Raw genomic sequence first — 16,270 nt, 5'->3', positions numbered from 1 at the left:
GTATTTGCAGTGATGTCAGCTGCAAAATTTGTGTTGTGTAGTCTCATACCTACTTGCAATATCGACAGTGAACTGTGATCACTTATTTGTTCTGTTCTGATACTGACAGTAGTAATTGGGCCCAGACATGTCATTAATATGATGTTATTGGTCTTTTTATTTCATTTTCACCTTTTGCTAGGGCGGACAGACATCTCTTATGTGCGCATCGCAAATTGGCAACCGAGAACTGGTTCAGGAATTACTACAGAAAGGTGCTGACGTCAAAGCCATGGACGAGGTAGGGTATCCTCTTACCCATGCATGGATTGAGCCAAAAGCTCTTCCTCCTCCTTCTCATCTGTATCATTCTGATAGCCACTACCAACCATCCCCTCCTCCTCCCTATCCCACCCCCATCCTCCACCCCCATCCCCATCCCCCAACCCCTCCTCATCTCATCCAAAATATCTCTGCCATATCAAATCATTCTTTGAATTAACTCATAAGAATTGGATTGGAATCCAAGAACATCATAGCATTGTGGAAAGCCACTACCAATCTTCCAGCTGCCCTCCCCACCCTACCCCACCCCCATCCACCACCGCCATCTTATCCAAAATATCTCTGCCGTATCAATTCATGCCTCAACTCATCCATTTTTTTGTGCCACTGTTTGCCGAATTTGAATCCACAAACATCATAGCATCATGGACAATTTACTTCTTTTTTTTAGACTTTCACTTTTAAATCATTTGAATGTCAGCGTGGCATAGTGGGTTGGAGGGATCAGTTGTGCCAAATACATATCATTCTATATCTGGTCAGCCCGCAGACTAACCCCCCTTAAATTCATGTCTTCCACTGCGGTCTTTTGACAGAAAAATCCTTCACTTAATCAAGGGTGGAAGTGCCCTGCCTTGACAATGAGATGCCCTCATTGACTTGACAGAATGTACCCTCCTCGTTTGTTATGTGCATGCATGGTACCGATGCACACCGGTGTTGTCCTTAAGAAAGTCTGCCTGTGTGCTAGAGACTCCAGGGAAGGCAGCTAATGGACTTCCAGTTCTAGCACCGTGCCATGGGAGCTGACAAGGAATAGGAAGGCATGCTAAATGTTGTGGGGGGGGGGGGGGGGGGGGAGGGAAGAGCAAGGGGTGGGGGATGGGTTATCACTTAGGCCTCCTGTTTTGTTGAATGCTTGTGTCTGTAGGTTTTAAGATCTGTGCAAGGTCAAGTGCAACTCATGAATAGTTTGTGAAAAGTTCCACCATTATGGAAGAAACACACACATCAGCTTTTACGCACCATTTTAGTCCGATCACCTGCCATATGTGCCCGCTGTTATATATACGAAATTAGGAAAGTTGTATGCAACGGTAGTCGCATCATTGTGTCCCTCTTTTTTGTAAGGAAGATGTTGTATAGTGAACCCTCAGTGAAAAGAGACCTGTGCTAATAAAGAACTTATCAAATAACGAAGATATATGTGTGGGTGTCTGGAAACGAGACTAGACCATAGCTCTGATGTTTTCTCTTTAGTACACTACATCGTCGGAGCAGTAAGTCCCAATCTAACTAAGACAGCTTTGACACAAGTCTGACCCCCTGTTCTTGGAAACCTACGCACAACATACAACTGTAAAAGAATTATGAATTTATTTCCTTTGTCACTTTGAGAAAGAGATTACTATCACCTTTTATAGATGACCTTGCGTGTGTGACATGGGGCTATGATATATGTTACATACAGGTCTTGCAGAGTTTAAAGTCACATCAAGGACCAATCAGAGTGCTCGCATTGTAGTACATTATGGTAGAAATTGTGACACAAGAAAAATTGCTGTTTATGGTCAGGTTAAGACGTCTTTGTTATAGATTACAAATAATTACTTCATAGTAGTTTCACTTTAGCTATGAAACTCATCAGTCTTTTCCATGATTTGAGATGCACAGAGCAAGAAAAGGATATCATGGCTGATGTAGTATTTGGTTTTCCTGAGACTACTCATGACCTAGTCAGTTTATAAATATGTAAATACTGAATGATGTTTGTGTATAGTAGAAAGGCTGACATTTGATATACTGCTCTATTTCTGTGGCATTTGCAGTTAGGAACAGAAAAACACATAATGGTGAACATGCTCTTTCTTATCTTTAAAACATCTTCTGTAATTTGTTTCTTTAATCTAGCCCCCCATGTTTTTCGGGGAAAAATGAATGGGGGGGGGGGTCAGAAGGAAGGGGAGATAGGTATTTGCCAAACCTGCATAAGGTTAGCTCTGGACAGGGTCCATTTTTGAGCCTGTGTGTTTGATCACCTTACGAAAGGCCTACATGAAAATTCAGTAGAGGGATCGAATGACATGGAAGCCGGTAAGCAAAGCCTCGCTTCTCCACGCTATTCAAACAGCCGCCTTGGCGCAGTGGGTGCGATCGGGGGGCGGTCGCGATTCAGAAACGGTAATTGGTATGATACCGATCCCCCGGACGACTTTACGAAAGAGGGGGGTGAGACTAGGGGTGGGGGAGGGGTGTTGAAAGAGCAGAGGAAAGAGGGAATTGAAATCATATGAACAAGACACTGGGAAAGATGTGATGACAATGTTGACTTACATTCGCATGTCATCTCCACATTAGTACGCATCAACTATGTCCTAGAAAAGCGGGTAGGGGCCACGAGAAGAATGAGAGGCTACGGCCAATCACAGAGAACCGTCTAACTGGACTCTGCCTGTGAATATCAACTTTCTATCATTTGTATCTCCATAACACAGTGATGGTGTAGATGTAAGTTTGTCTTACATCTGAGGGGGGCCAAAAACAACTATTCCTAAATACTTCCATAGTCAAGAAATATGCATAAAAGCCGACATGACAAAAATTGTGATTCCCTCTTTCTAAGCCTTCTGATGCTCATGCCATACCTGAGAGAAATCACAAATAATGGTGCAGATGAATTTGCAATATACGTTGGAGGCAATCAAGCCGTGCTAAAGGTTTCCCTGTCAGAAGAAAAGAGGAACACATTAATGGAGGGCTTCTTTTTTTGCCCTAGACAGACGTCTTCATTTTGAGTCCCATCACGTTCAATTTGCATGTAATGACTCCTTCTAGGAATGGATAAGATGCAGAGAGTGGTTGCTTGGCGACCGCATCCCTGAACTCTTGTTAGCATTTATGCATTTTACCTTCCCCTGCTGTGCGGCTCATCAATCTCGCAAAGTAGTCTGTCCTACCCTACCTCCCCCCCCCCCACTCTCTCTCCCCATCCCTCTCCCCCTCTATCTCATCCTCTCTCTCCGTCTGTCTCTGATCTTCTCCTCTGGCGTTGTGTTACAGGTGAAAAGGAAATGAGATGACAACATTTATGTATGAATTTGAGTCCTTTGTGTCTTACACAACTCCAACGTCTGTGTAAAGAACCTGCACATGACTGACTACCCCCTCTAAAGTTATTTATCATGTCATCAACATTTAAAATTCAGGAAAATTGATTTAAAAAGGAGTCTCGCAAGAACATGAAGCTTTTGATAAGACAAGGACTGCACATACATTTGCTGGATTATACAAATTAGTGAGGGTATTTCTTTTTACATGGGATATGAACCTTGAGATTCACATACTTTCTACCACTCTTTAGACTGAACCCGTTCCCTGCAGGAACCTGGTGGCCTTTGTATTAAGTCTACAGGGATTTCAGAATTTAGTATGGAACGGGTTAAGTGGCCATTTGATGACACACAGTATAACTTTGAACTGGCATGCTAGTTACAAGACATTTCTGTTTTTGGTATGCTATTATATGCTATCTCTTGTCCCCTCCATTCTATTGAGATGAATAACCATGTGGAGTGGTCATTCTTCCCCCAGGACAAGTGGACGCCCCTGATTTTTGCTGCCAGGGAGGGTCATCTGGAGATCGCCAAGGCCTTGCTGGACAAGGGAGCCGATGTTGACCATGCTGATGTGGTGAGTGTGTTGGGTCATTCCTACCAAGTGTCTGTGATCCTACTGGGGCTATCGCCATGAATATGATGGTGTTTGTAATAATGTAAATATAATTTGTAATAAATGGATATAAGAAACAAAATGGAAATTGAAGGTTCAAAATTTACTTGTGTGTGCCACATTCTTATGTTCATGTATCTGTTTTTTTTGTGTAAATTCTATTTAAAGCCATGCTTGTAGGACCTACTACAATACCACTGTGGAGCATTCTGGTGAGTGTTGCTATCATAAATTGCACAAAGTGTCAACAACCATGTAATCTTCATTGACCGTATGTGTCTAGTCCAATGCCAGGAAAACCATGTACTGCATTAGCTTGAAAAATACCCAATACCTGGTAAGTTCTCTTGCCGCGCTATCTAAGATTAAGGAATGCATATGCCACCTGTTGTGAGTTGGAATATACAGTCGTGAAAGAACAGTACCATGCTCCATATTTTGTGCATGATTAATCAAGAATCAAGAGTGGTAACTGGAAAAGGCATTATGTTGTCATAGACTCTGCTAAAGGCTTGATGTCGGGTTAACATTCATGTGTTGCCTGTCTCTTCCATTTACATGCACAGAATGATTGGACGCCCTTAATGTGGGCGAGTTACAAGGGACACACGGACATAGTCAAGGAACTCCTGGACCGGAAGGCTAACCCAAATGTGCAGGCCCATGTGAGTTTTGAAGACACCTCAGTAATATATCGTCATCGGTTTCTGTCCCTCTTTAATAATCGCCTTTTCTTTGTCTCTGTTTTTCTTTTGATTGGCTAAGTATGGGTACTGTTTGATAAACATTTCTAGCCAAATTAGATTCACCTCATTTGAAATAGCACTACTTGTGCTTAAGAAAGTACAGCATGATAATAATTCAAACACGTTGCAGAGAGAATCCCCTTCTGTACTACAGAAAAGACAATACCAGGGAGGGAATAAGAGGAGAAAACACAGTGGATGAGTCGGTGAGACTATTAATTGACTAATAGATTTATTGGGGTTAAATACTTTGATATGGTCAGGCTGCCTTCGTCCATCCTAAATTTGAGCCAGCAGATGGTAGCTATTACCACAGAGCCGTTGGAACAAGCCGGGATTGCATCGAGAGGTACAGAGAGTAATTTCTGTATTCCTCACCCCTCCTCCCACACACACACTCATACACAAACACACACACACACACACACACACACACACACACACACACACACACACACACACGCACACGCACAAACACACACACTCACACACACACACACACACACACAAACACACTCACACTTTTTCTCTTTCGTTTCCTTTCACGATGTGAAGATCCATTAGTCCTGGTGCTTTACAAGCTAATCATAGAGCTCCTGGACCAGTTCTTTCATATCATCAGCAGTTTTAACTTTGAGCAAGTGTAGAGTATGCCACAACAAATAAAGGTTAATGAAAGAATAAGAAGCAAAGAGCAGAGGAAAGAGAAGGATAGATAGATAAATAGATAGATAGATAGATAGATAGATAGATAGATAGATAGATAGATCAGGGCTGCACACTAACCCTTTTTTTCTACTGGTCCGACCTGTCTGTCAGACCAGTAGGTACCCAGTTTTTCTATTGTTTTAATTGTCCATTCCTGGAAAAGTTACTGGTCTGACAGTGATTTTTACTGGTCCTGGACCGCCGGACCAGTGCCAGTGTGCAGTGTTGGATAGATACATAGATAGAGAGAGAAACAAACAGACAGAGAGATATTAAACATGAATAAGAGATTTATTCCAAATATTAACCAGAAACCACTGGAGGTCATTCTATTGCCAAAAAAAGGTGTGATCAATGTAAAAATCAGAGATTAGAAATATATTTTAGTAAGTATTTCAATAAGAAAAAAAATGAGAGGCATAGAATAATAAAGTCTCATTCATAACTCAAGTTTTTTGTTTTTGTTTTTGTTTTTGTTTACTGTTTATAATATACCAGTGACATTCACAAGCAGTCATACAACATGTTGCCAAAAGTTCTGTACCACAGTATCTATGTTGTCTAAATTCTTATTGTGGGTACAAAAGATGAAGGGTTATTGAATAATTCAATCTGTGTGCATTGGAAAAAACAGCTCAAGCATGAATAATTTGTCTCCCTCTATTCCTTGTGGTCAAAGTCTTATCATTATGGAAAGAATACTTGTGTGGTTGAATCATCAAATCCACATCAACATAAAAAGGATTTCTGATTTTTTTTTTTTTTTTATCATTGACTTACAACTGTTCAAGTATATGGCAATGCTGGATGTGAGTGGAGCTACATGTTAGATGAGTTCATGGCAAGACTTTTAAATATTTGTTGCTTGTATTACTATATTAAAAAAAAGAACTCTTCTTACCACTTATCAATTATTCGGGGAGGGGGAGAAAAAATGATTAGCAGCATATTACATTACATTCCTTTGAGTAGACGGAAGCTTTATACATGATTTAGGCGTGTATGCATGTGTGGGAAAGGAGGAGGGTTTCGAATTCAAGTTTTTGTGAGCTGAGATATGAGATCGAAGTGCTGGTGTTGCCCTAATTGGTCTGTTTTGCATCTCATCAAAATTAATTGAAAGTTTTTCAGCAGAAGTAGAACGGGGGATGAGGGCAGGAGAATGAGGCATGTTGAAGGTGTGGTCTGCCGCACTGACGGGAAATGACAGTAATGATGAAAAATGACATTGAAAATAATCAAGCGCTTAATAATTCATTTGCGCCGATCCCGCTCCCATCCTGCTTGCGTCAGCCATATGTGATGAACGAGGCCTCCCCATATTGTAGTGCTTCATTTGAAAGAATGTGAAGAAGAGAAGATATTTTTTTTTCTTTTTTATGAACAGCCTTTATGTCAGGGATAGAAATAATTACTTGGATGTAGGAGGATTTAAGCATGGCTACAGACAAAACGCTAAATGAGGAAAGAAAAATCAACCTTCCAAGAAATGTGGGTGGAAGTGAAACGCACACTCAATGAAGGTGCGAGATATCCTTTTATGAAATTATCATGAGGCTCATAGAAAAAAAAAGTTGACTTCAAAGGCAGTTTTAATCTTGTTTCCTATGGTTTCAAAACTGTAGTGCTGATTTTAAGTAAGTTTTTTTTTTTTTGAAGCCACTATCTTATGTTAGCTTATGTGAGGTCAGCCCATCTATGGCCTGTGTGAAATCACGAAGAAACAAAATAGAACTGAAAAGAAGAATTAGATTCTGATTAGCGAATCCTTTTTCCACTTGTTTGCATTCAAAGCCTCACTGTGTTGACATTACAGATTTTGATCACCCAATACAAATGCTATCAGAAGCATCTTTTGTAGAAGTTAGTTTTCTGAAAGTGCATCAAAAGTAAATTTGGCTGATTATTCAAACAAAATTACTGTTAAATTTGACAAATTATATTTATATTTCCACCTCCAGTATTCACTTAATTTCTTCAAAACTGTATTTGCAGATGAAAAATATGTATCAAATTACTCATTCATCCCCATTATCATCATGATGCGAGGAAAACTGTTGAACCAGTGATGACAGGTGGCTGCTAGATGAGGTTTTGAGGACTCTATGCCTTCAATAAAAAAAAAAAATAAGAGAAAAATGAGATGTTCTGTCATGAGGGGAGGATGCGATGATAGGAAGGACTACATATAGATCTGGATTTCTAGACTATTCTTATACTATCTACTATTCCTGTACCATCCACGTCATGGCACTTCAGTCAATCATGGTATAGTAGAAAGCCCCTGTTCCATTGAATGTGACCACCCAGCTCAAAACCCACAATAAGTTGCAGATATGGATTCTCTGTAATCAACCAAAATATGTCATTTAGGTTGACCCACTCAAATGAATTTTTGAAGTTTTTCGTAGTAGGGAGAGTACTCGCTTGTCTACCTACTATCAAAATTTGGCAGCTTAAAACAAAAACTGACATTGAGATATTGGCAGTTTTTTATGGACCAGTTTTTCTGACAGAGACTGCGTTTACTGTGAAATAGAGCATATTTTCAGTGATACTTCTGTATCACATGCCTGAGTGACTTTTATCTTTAATCCTCTCTTCTCCCTTTTTCTATGATGCTGCACCTCCTAGCTCTCTCTTATTTTCTTCACTTTTTTGAATGAGTTAGGTTTTTCCAATTCTACCAAGTTACACATCATTTTGCAGCTTGGGGCTTGCTCTTTTAAACTATGTAGAAAAGTGTAACTCATTTTGGCCTACTTTCTTTGGGTTTTGAGTTGGGCAGTCACATATATGTATTTGAATGCCAGTGTATGGCAGTGATTGTAAAAATTATAGCTCCTCAAAGTTGATGGTGTTATGCTTAGTGGTTGTTAAAATTGTTGTAAGTTGCGCGTTTACTTTAGCCGTCCATAGAACAAGATGCACATTTTACACTTTTTGCCATGAATGAACCCACAGGGTAAAGTACATTTTCTTCTGTCTTTGTAAAAATGAAATGGGAGAAATTAAATCTCCACCATTTATTTGCTGGCTGCTCTATCTATAAAGTGAAGACATGAGACATGCATCGGAAAAGTGAATACATGCCCCGTTATAGGAGATACCTTCTGTTTTGTTATTATCACACACAAGAGATGAAGCACAGTGGAAGGTAGGAATTTGATAACTGAAGGGGACCAGGGGAAAAAAAAAGAAAAACAACCAAAAAACTAAATCACTTTCTGTTTTTTGAATGAGGTAATACAGAGGAGATGCAAGGAAAAATTAAGATTTTAAAAAATGCGAGCGTTCCCCTTTGGCCCGGTCGAGCTGAGTGAATGATCGCAGAGGATCACGCATTTGCAAATTAGTTGCTTGTTGGAAGACAGTGCTTCTATCTCTCATGCAAATTAGAGTAAATTACGGCGATACAGCCCTCCTCTCCTCCTCCTTCCCAGAAATTATCTGCGAACCTCGCCGCTCATCTTCAGATGAGGGAGAAGAGAGAAAAACAAGATGGGAAAACACCGACTCTGGTGTAGCTACAACAACGCCACAGGTCTTTTGACTTGGGGATGGGGTGGGGGAGGTTTATCCGTTGTAGCAAAACTTGAATGCAGTCTTTGCAGTGATTAAAACCAGCCAAGTGTTGCCCGCAATCAGTGGTGCAATCCCTCAAATTGCCCGTCTCTAAATCTTCCCCGCTGATTCTTGTCCAGCTACTAAGCGAGCATTGCCATGGCAATAGACCTTATCAGGGGCAAGAGATATGCTGGATTTTGAATGTCCTGTGATGGAATCTGTGTGCCTGTTTAGTACGCACATATATCATAGTCACATTGAATTGTTCATTAGTTTATAACTCAAATACGTCATTCTAACCAGCCCATTGCCTGTCCAGTGTCATTATGCAAGGTTGAGGTTTTGGTACTTGTTGAAGACAGCATGAAATCTCAAGGATTTTCTGGGATAGGAAAGAGGTTTTATTTGCTGTAGAGTAAGATTGCGATGTATCCTAAAACACCTGTCGTACTGCATGCTTTAGAACACCCATGGCTGCACAACCTCTGTTTCTGTATAATAATGCGTACAATGTGTACAGCTGTATGTGTACGGGTGTGTGTGTTCATGTCAGTGTGTATGTGCACACATGTGCAAATGCTTTCAAATGCGGTCCGTGCTGACAATAAGAAAATGCCATCCTTCGAGTAATGCAGATATTCCAGATGTCATGGTACCTATGTACTGTATAATTTACAAATATACATTCATACATGCAAACATACTGTACATACATGCATGTACATACTCCTACCATGCATACAGGCAAACATGCATATGTATGCTCATACAAACACACACCATACTTATTAGCCGGGGTACATGAATATGCATCTGAAGTCAACTAGTGTGCAAGGCTTGAGTCAGCGTGTGAATATGCTTATAGGAACCACTTCCTTACAGACATTTACATGCAATGATATGTCTAATATTTGTGTTAGAATGATACAAGAGTAAATACACAACAGTGAAAAACACTCATTAGGCCGTTTGACAAATTACTGGAAACACTTAGCTAATGCTATACCCTTGGGATAAAGGTTCTCCCTTGCTTGTAGACTATACCATGTGTGTTGTACTCCCCACTGAGATTTATGCCTAAAAAAATCAACCATCAAAGATTTAATCTTGCTGGTATTTTGTAATATGATTTACATATTTTTTTTTTCTCTGAAAGATAATCTAAATATGTTACATTTCTAAAAGATATAGATGCACTCACCATGAGCACAAAATACACACGTACACATGCATATGCACAATCAATGCTACCACATGTACATGTACAAGTACAACAGGAATCATACGTTTGCATAATTGTGTGTCCCAGGGGGGTCTCTCGTGTTCCAGTGCAGGGTTGTGTGTTGACAATGCACGGAACTCAAAGGGACTTGCTTTGATGCTGCTTTCAGATGAAATGTCATCCTTTCATCCAATTTTACCCCCCACAGCATCATTTCAGCCGAAGTGATGTCTGTAAACTGCCACATAAAGTCAAACATATCGCTCATCGTTACGTATGTACGCGAGACATTTCCACCACAATCTCGCTGCCTTCAGCCGAGTTGTGCGCAGCGCAGCACAGGGATCATGGTTGGTCGTGTGTAGCACCGAGGTATATTTTTATCAGCGTTCGGGTACTGATGATGTGTAAAACACGTCCCATTAGACAGACTCCCACAGGGTTACAGTGGCAGCGTCTCCGCTGTGACAATGCTATCATTCTTGTCGCGCATATTTAACTGCTTGTCACAATGGGACTGCGATGGATGCTGACAAGTTGACATTTCCCAGCTCTGCGTTTTCTTGAGTCAGCTGCGTGTATTCTACACGGTATCATCTCTTTCTCTCTGTTCTTATGCATGTCTTCTCGTTCTTTTTTGTGCAACAAGGTCAGATGTGGCAATCAGCTCAAATTCAGAAGAATAATTCACTTTGACTTCTCTAAATTTATGCCGCTTGCATTTTTTTTCCCCCTCAGGAGAGACACAGCATACCTTGCTTTGAATGTGGACTCGTTTAAGATACTCTTACTCTGGTTGATGGTCTTAGTTTATTCTGAAAGTTGAATTTGTTACTCTGATGTTCAACCAGTGTCAGATTTTAATTTAAAGGAAGAAGTCCTGAGCAACTGTAGATGAAATTATTTTTCTGCCATTGTGACCCATTTTGCTTTAAAAGGGAGCTTCTGGGATGGGGTAGGGGTGGGGATAAGTGTGTTACAAAATGACATGTCATCACTCATGTTACAATGGAAAATCTTTTGGGATTCCTAAAGAAATGCTCTTGATGGCAATTGATCATTATACAATCAGTGAACATTTTGGTAGATTCGTGATTGCTGGAGACATTTGTTCCTGAGAGTAGGATTGTTTTATTTCACCTCCGGCGGGCTGGCTGGAGAATACTCGAGCAACATCAATCAGGATGTGATTACGGTGTCGAAGGGCAAGCATTTGATTATTAAATAGGCAATGGAGAGTTGTAGGTTAAAGGTCAAGGTTAGAGTTTAAAATTTGGCGAGCGGAAGAGATATATAGAGGAGAAAGATGCGCAAGCCAGATTGAAGTGTCGAGCTTCCATGAACAGATGGTTCCTCGGCGAAATGTGCGAGAGACTGGTGTGCTCCCATTCCATCGGAAGTGAGAAGCAGGAGGCAGAACGTATTGTTTATTTATGTTCTAGTCTGCTCCTTGTGGAGACAGACTTCCTCATCACCATGCATTAGTCTCGCTTCCAGTGAAGACCGTTTTGCGAGAATTGCCTACAGATACGAATTTTGGTAGTGTTTCGGTGTTTCAGCTATGTTTTTGTTTTGTTTTGTTTTTTCCGCTGTGACCCAATCAAACACACATGTGGCAAGGTGTGGCAGATATCAACATCTTTAACACACTTAGGGGAAAAAAAATATGCATACACGTACACACATACAAAAGTTCAGTTTGAAGAATAGTTCTTTGCCTTGATATATTGCTGCATTTTGCTCCCAAAATAGACAATATGTAAGTGATTGTGACAGAGTAAAAAAAAAAAAAAATCTTGCTTCGCTCCCCCCCCCCAAAAAAAAAGGAAAAGAAAAGAAAAAGCAACAGCACAAACTGAAAAAAAAAACAGACTTGTATCAACAATACAGCAGATTTATTCAAATTCATATGCTTCTGTCCCTAAGGCTTTATCACTTGGGTATAACATGGAGGTACATGTATTTCCTCTTGCTAGAAATTTTGTTGAGTCCATCTTCAGCCAGATTTTGATTTCTGATTAGTACCTCTCTAGCACGTGACAGATCTCCTTTTCATTAGAATTGCAATCGCTCGGAAATCCTTCAAATCAGTCGCTAGTCTTTTTTCAAGGACAGCTTGAAATTAAAGTGTCTGCAGATTTGACTTTGATCTGAGAGCTTTCCAAAGTGAGAGTGAGTTTGATTGAGTAAGGGCTCCCATGTGGTGAAAGATCTCTTGTGTGATGGTCAGTGTCAGTTAGACACTAATCATCAAAGTGTCTGCCATCAGGTTGCATAACTAGTTTTGGATATCTGCTCTAAACTACTCCTTTAAGGCTTGTTTTGGTGGCTGAGGTTTCTTCTGCTGTTGTGAAGTGGCCTGCGTTTGCGCAGGATCTTGCTGCGTAATTGCAGTCCATGATGGCTAACTTATGGCTAACTTATGTCACGCATTATGCAGCCCAGCATAGTTAGTCATGCATTTGCATGCGAATGTGAGGTCAAATCGGTTACCAGCATCCGGAATGGCTGGCGTCCTATAACCAGGACCCAATGTGTGTCTGCATGGTCATGCACATCAGAATGAAGATGCAGTAATTCTTCCCTCATGATAAGTGAATGACTAGGTGACAGAAACATATTGTCCAGCTCCTTTTCTTTTCTTTTTCCTTTAAAGTAGATATGTCGGAGGCAAGTATCTTCCTCATCAGAGATTCAACATATTGAAGGGAATGAATTACACTGTATTATTCTGCTATTTGCCGAGATGAGCCTTTCTTAAAGAGATGAGCAGAAATCAAATGATGTACCATTTCCTTTATTGTTATTTTTGAATATTTCCATCACTGTCAATCTCAAATGTATCCCAGGTTACAAAGCACAGAGTGAAATCTGATTGGTCTGTTTCTTTCCTCAGCATGGAGTCACGCCCATCATCTGGGCAGCGGGGCGGGGTCACAGTGGAGTGGTGGCTGCTCTCCTCAAGGCAGGGGCAAAGGTCAACTCAGCAGACAAGGTAAACATCTTTACTACATTATATTTCTGTCTTTTTTTTTATGTGTGTGACATCCTCCTAGCCCTTCTTGTATACATATGTACCAATACATGGTTACTGTAAAACAGGATATTTTTGAGGCATGAAATTTTTGTGAATTGCAAACGACGGCCTTTTTCGTGACATGAAATTTTCGTGAGTTGCCTCTAACATTCAATGCATATGGTGTAGACAAGAACTTTCGAGTGCATTTTAATTTCACGAATCTTGGCTTTTGCGAAATTTATGAAATTAAAATGCATGCCAACATTCCTCGTTTTACAGTAATATATGTGATGAATGCCTCCCATATCATAACCTCCCCCCCCCCCCCAAAAAAAAAAAAAACCCAAAAAACCTGATTTTCATACAGGGAATTGTTGATAATGAGCCAGCTGATTGTGGCAACATTTTTGTGCAAATGGCCACAGCATGTATGTGCATTTTATTCAGGGATGATTTTAAATCAGAGATGAGTAAAATGCAGTGTTTTGTTTACAATAGAGCTAGAATTCATGTAGTCATGGTGAATTCTTGAGTCCTTTATAATCTTCAGTGCATTAACGTAGCCTCAGCAGACAGTCTCTGAATTTGAATGAAATGTATAATGGTTATAAATCACATAGTAATATCACTGAGGTTCATTATGTAATGAAATCTGCAGGGTTTTCTCCCCCCCCCTTTTTTTTTGTGTGTGTGCTTATTTACCTACTGGTGTATCATGAACAGAATTTAGCATGGTTCTAGAGGTATTTTGCTTGTTAGTCACCGGCAGTGATTTTCGAGACAAAGGTCCAAGACAAACCAGTGATAACCATGGCAGTTTGTCAAGAAAAGATATACTGCACTGTGACCTTCTAAACTCTTGGTTGGAACTGCACAGATTCATGTGAGAAAATTACTACTCTCTAAAAAAAATCGAGTGAAAATATTCACTCTTGAAGGAGTGAATAAAAAAAGAGTGAATTTAGAGTGAAATTGGAGTGAGTTTTGAGTGAAAATATTCATTTTCTCTCATTTTGGAGTGACCTCAGGGATCACTTGAAGATTTTGGAGTGATCCCTGAGGTCACTCTAAAACGAGTGAAAATGAACATTTTCACTCAAAACTCACTCCAATTTCACTCTAAATTCACTCTTTTTTGTATTCACTCCTTCAAGAGTGAATATTTTCACTCAATTTTTTTTTAGAGAGTAGTCTGTGTCAGTTTGCAATGACAGAAGAGCACAGGGACCTTTCCCTTTAAACGGTGCAGAAGTAATGCAAGCGGAGAGAGACAAATGAGAAGCTATGCCGATGAATACAGGTGTTTCTTTAATCTCAGAGTCTGTTCCATCTACTACAAGAGAGAGGGGGAAACATGAGAGAGAGAAAAAAAAAATGGATTTATATGAAGAGATGGACACAGAGAGAGAGATATACATTGTACTCTTGCATATTTCTGGAGATGCACAATAACCATCAGTCACAATGATTCCAGGAGAACTTTTTTCCACAACATTGATTTTTGTATTGATTAGAGCTGATTTATAAGAAACCTTTTGTATTCATTTGATTACAAGTACATATATGTACACTGTAAGTGTATATATTTCTATGATATGTTTTCTTGTATTTTGTAGTTGTAATATTACCTTGATGAGTTCAACAATCTAGGAAGCAAATGGTTACTTACAAAGTTTCATACTATACTGTTACTGTCTGATTATAATTTTTCATATTTTTCTTTTTACAATGTGTAAGGGGATACTGTTTTCTTGATTTTTATCAGAATTGAAAAAGGCCTTTTTTTAAACCAGTGTGGATAAACAAGAAATGAAATGCTCAAAAAATTTCTTTTCACATTTTATTTGCTGTCACCACTCAAAAGGCAAATGAAGTCTTGCCTCATTGAAATGCCGTACTCCAATTATTGCGTCATGTCTTGTTTCTATGCAATATTGTTCAGTTGTTCCTGTGTTAAGATGGATAGATCTTTGTGTTTTCCTGTTGGAGAAGAAATTGAGCAATACTATGCTTTCAGTGGCTAGCCCTTTGCTGACCAATACCTGTGTGTAACATCTTGTCGTTTTTATATTGTTGTTGTCAGTATGGAACCTCGGGTCTGGTGTGGGCAGCCCGGAAGGGTCACGTGGACTGTGTGATGCTCCTTCTGGAACACGGTGCCAATGTGGACATGGCAGGCATGGTAAGTCACAAATGTCTTTGGTTTTAAATGCTCACTATTTTAGTCCATAGTTCGCCAAAGGCAGAACCCCAATGGCAGAGGATGCCTGAATACACAGGATATGATATTTGAGCATGGTCTTTGACACATGATGTAATATCTAACATAATCTATTGAAGGAAATTTCAAAGACACTGATGGTGGTTGCTAGTGTAAGACAACAACAGGACACTTCAGCAAAGGTAGATTCTGGTTTTATAATAAAACCTGCTCCTGATGCAAAAATGATTTCTTGTGTATACTTGTACACGACACGTGTTCAGAGTTGTCAAATGGTGTAGTTACATATGTAACAGGATATAACATTTGTGTACGGTCTTTGACACATCCCGTATGGTTTAATGTCTAACATGATATATTTACGGTATGATCACAGACATTGATGGAGATTACATACTGTGTAAAACAAGAACAGGACTCTTCGGAAAAGGAAGAGTCTAGCTGAACAATCAAACTTCTTCCGATGTAAAAATATTTTTCTTTGTATACTTGCTTGTACAAGACAGAGATGTTCAGGGTTGTCAAATGATGTACAGTGTAGTTACCAGAAATAACTTGTAAGTGTTTGTCAGAGCGAAGAGTGTGTGTTGGTGGCAGGCAGAGATGCATTCTGTTGAAGTCACTCTTAGCGAGGGAGACAAATCAACGTTTGACACTGCGCCACCTAATTGGCAACAATTCTCATCGCTCGCTCCATCTTGTTTCCGAGTGGAGCGCTAGCACGCATTCTCTGCCGCTCGGGATACGGTATTCCTCCACCAGAATGCCCCACCCCCTTCCTCGTCCTCCTCCTC

At 40.0% G+C, this 16,270-nt stretch overlaps 1 protein-coding gene across 1 annotated transcript in view; it reads left to right on the top strand.

Moving 5' to 3' along the window:
- LOC139722278 (uncharacterized) overlaps positions 1–16,270 on the top strand; it is a 91,632-nt gene that overhangs the window by 28,916 nt on the left and 46,446 nt on the right. The window contains exons 2-6 of the mRNA XM_071633587.1: positions 182–280; positions 3,856–3,954; positions 4,560–4,658; positions 13,133–13,231; positions 15,339–15,437. Of these exons, the coding sequence (XP_071489688.1) occupies positions 182–280; positions 3,856–3,954; positions 4,560–4,658; positions 13,133–13,231; positions 15,339–15,437 (495 nt within the window). The remainder of the gene's footprint in view (positions 1–181; positions 281–3,855; positions 3,955–4,559; positions 4,659–13,132; positions 13,232–15,338; positions 15,438–16,270) is intronic.

This window comes from Diadema antillarum, unplaced genomic scaffold, assembly GCF_040938485.1.
Source record: "Diadema antillarum isolate AM-2024a unplaced genomic scaffold, OU_Dant_1.0 scf00000162, whole genome shotgun sequence".
NCBI lineage: Eukaryota > Metazoa > Echinodermata > Echinoidea > Diadematoida > Diadematidae > Diadema > Diadema antillarum.
Note: the sequence above shows the minus strand (reverse complement) of the source record. Positions and strands in the feature narration are given on the sequence as shown.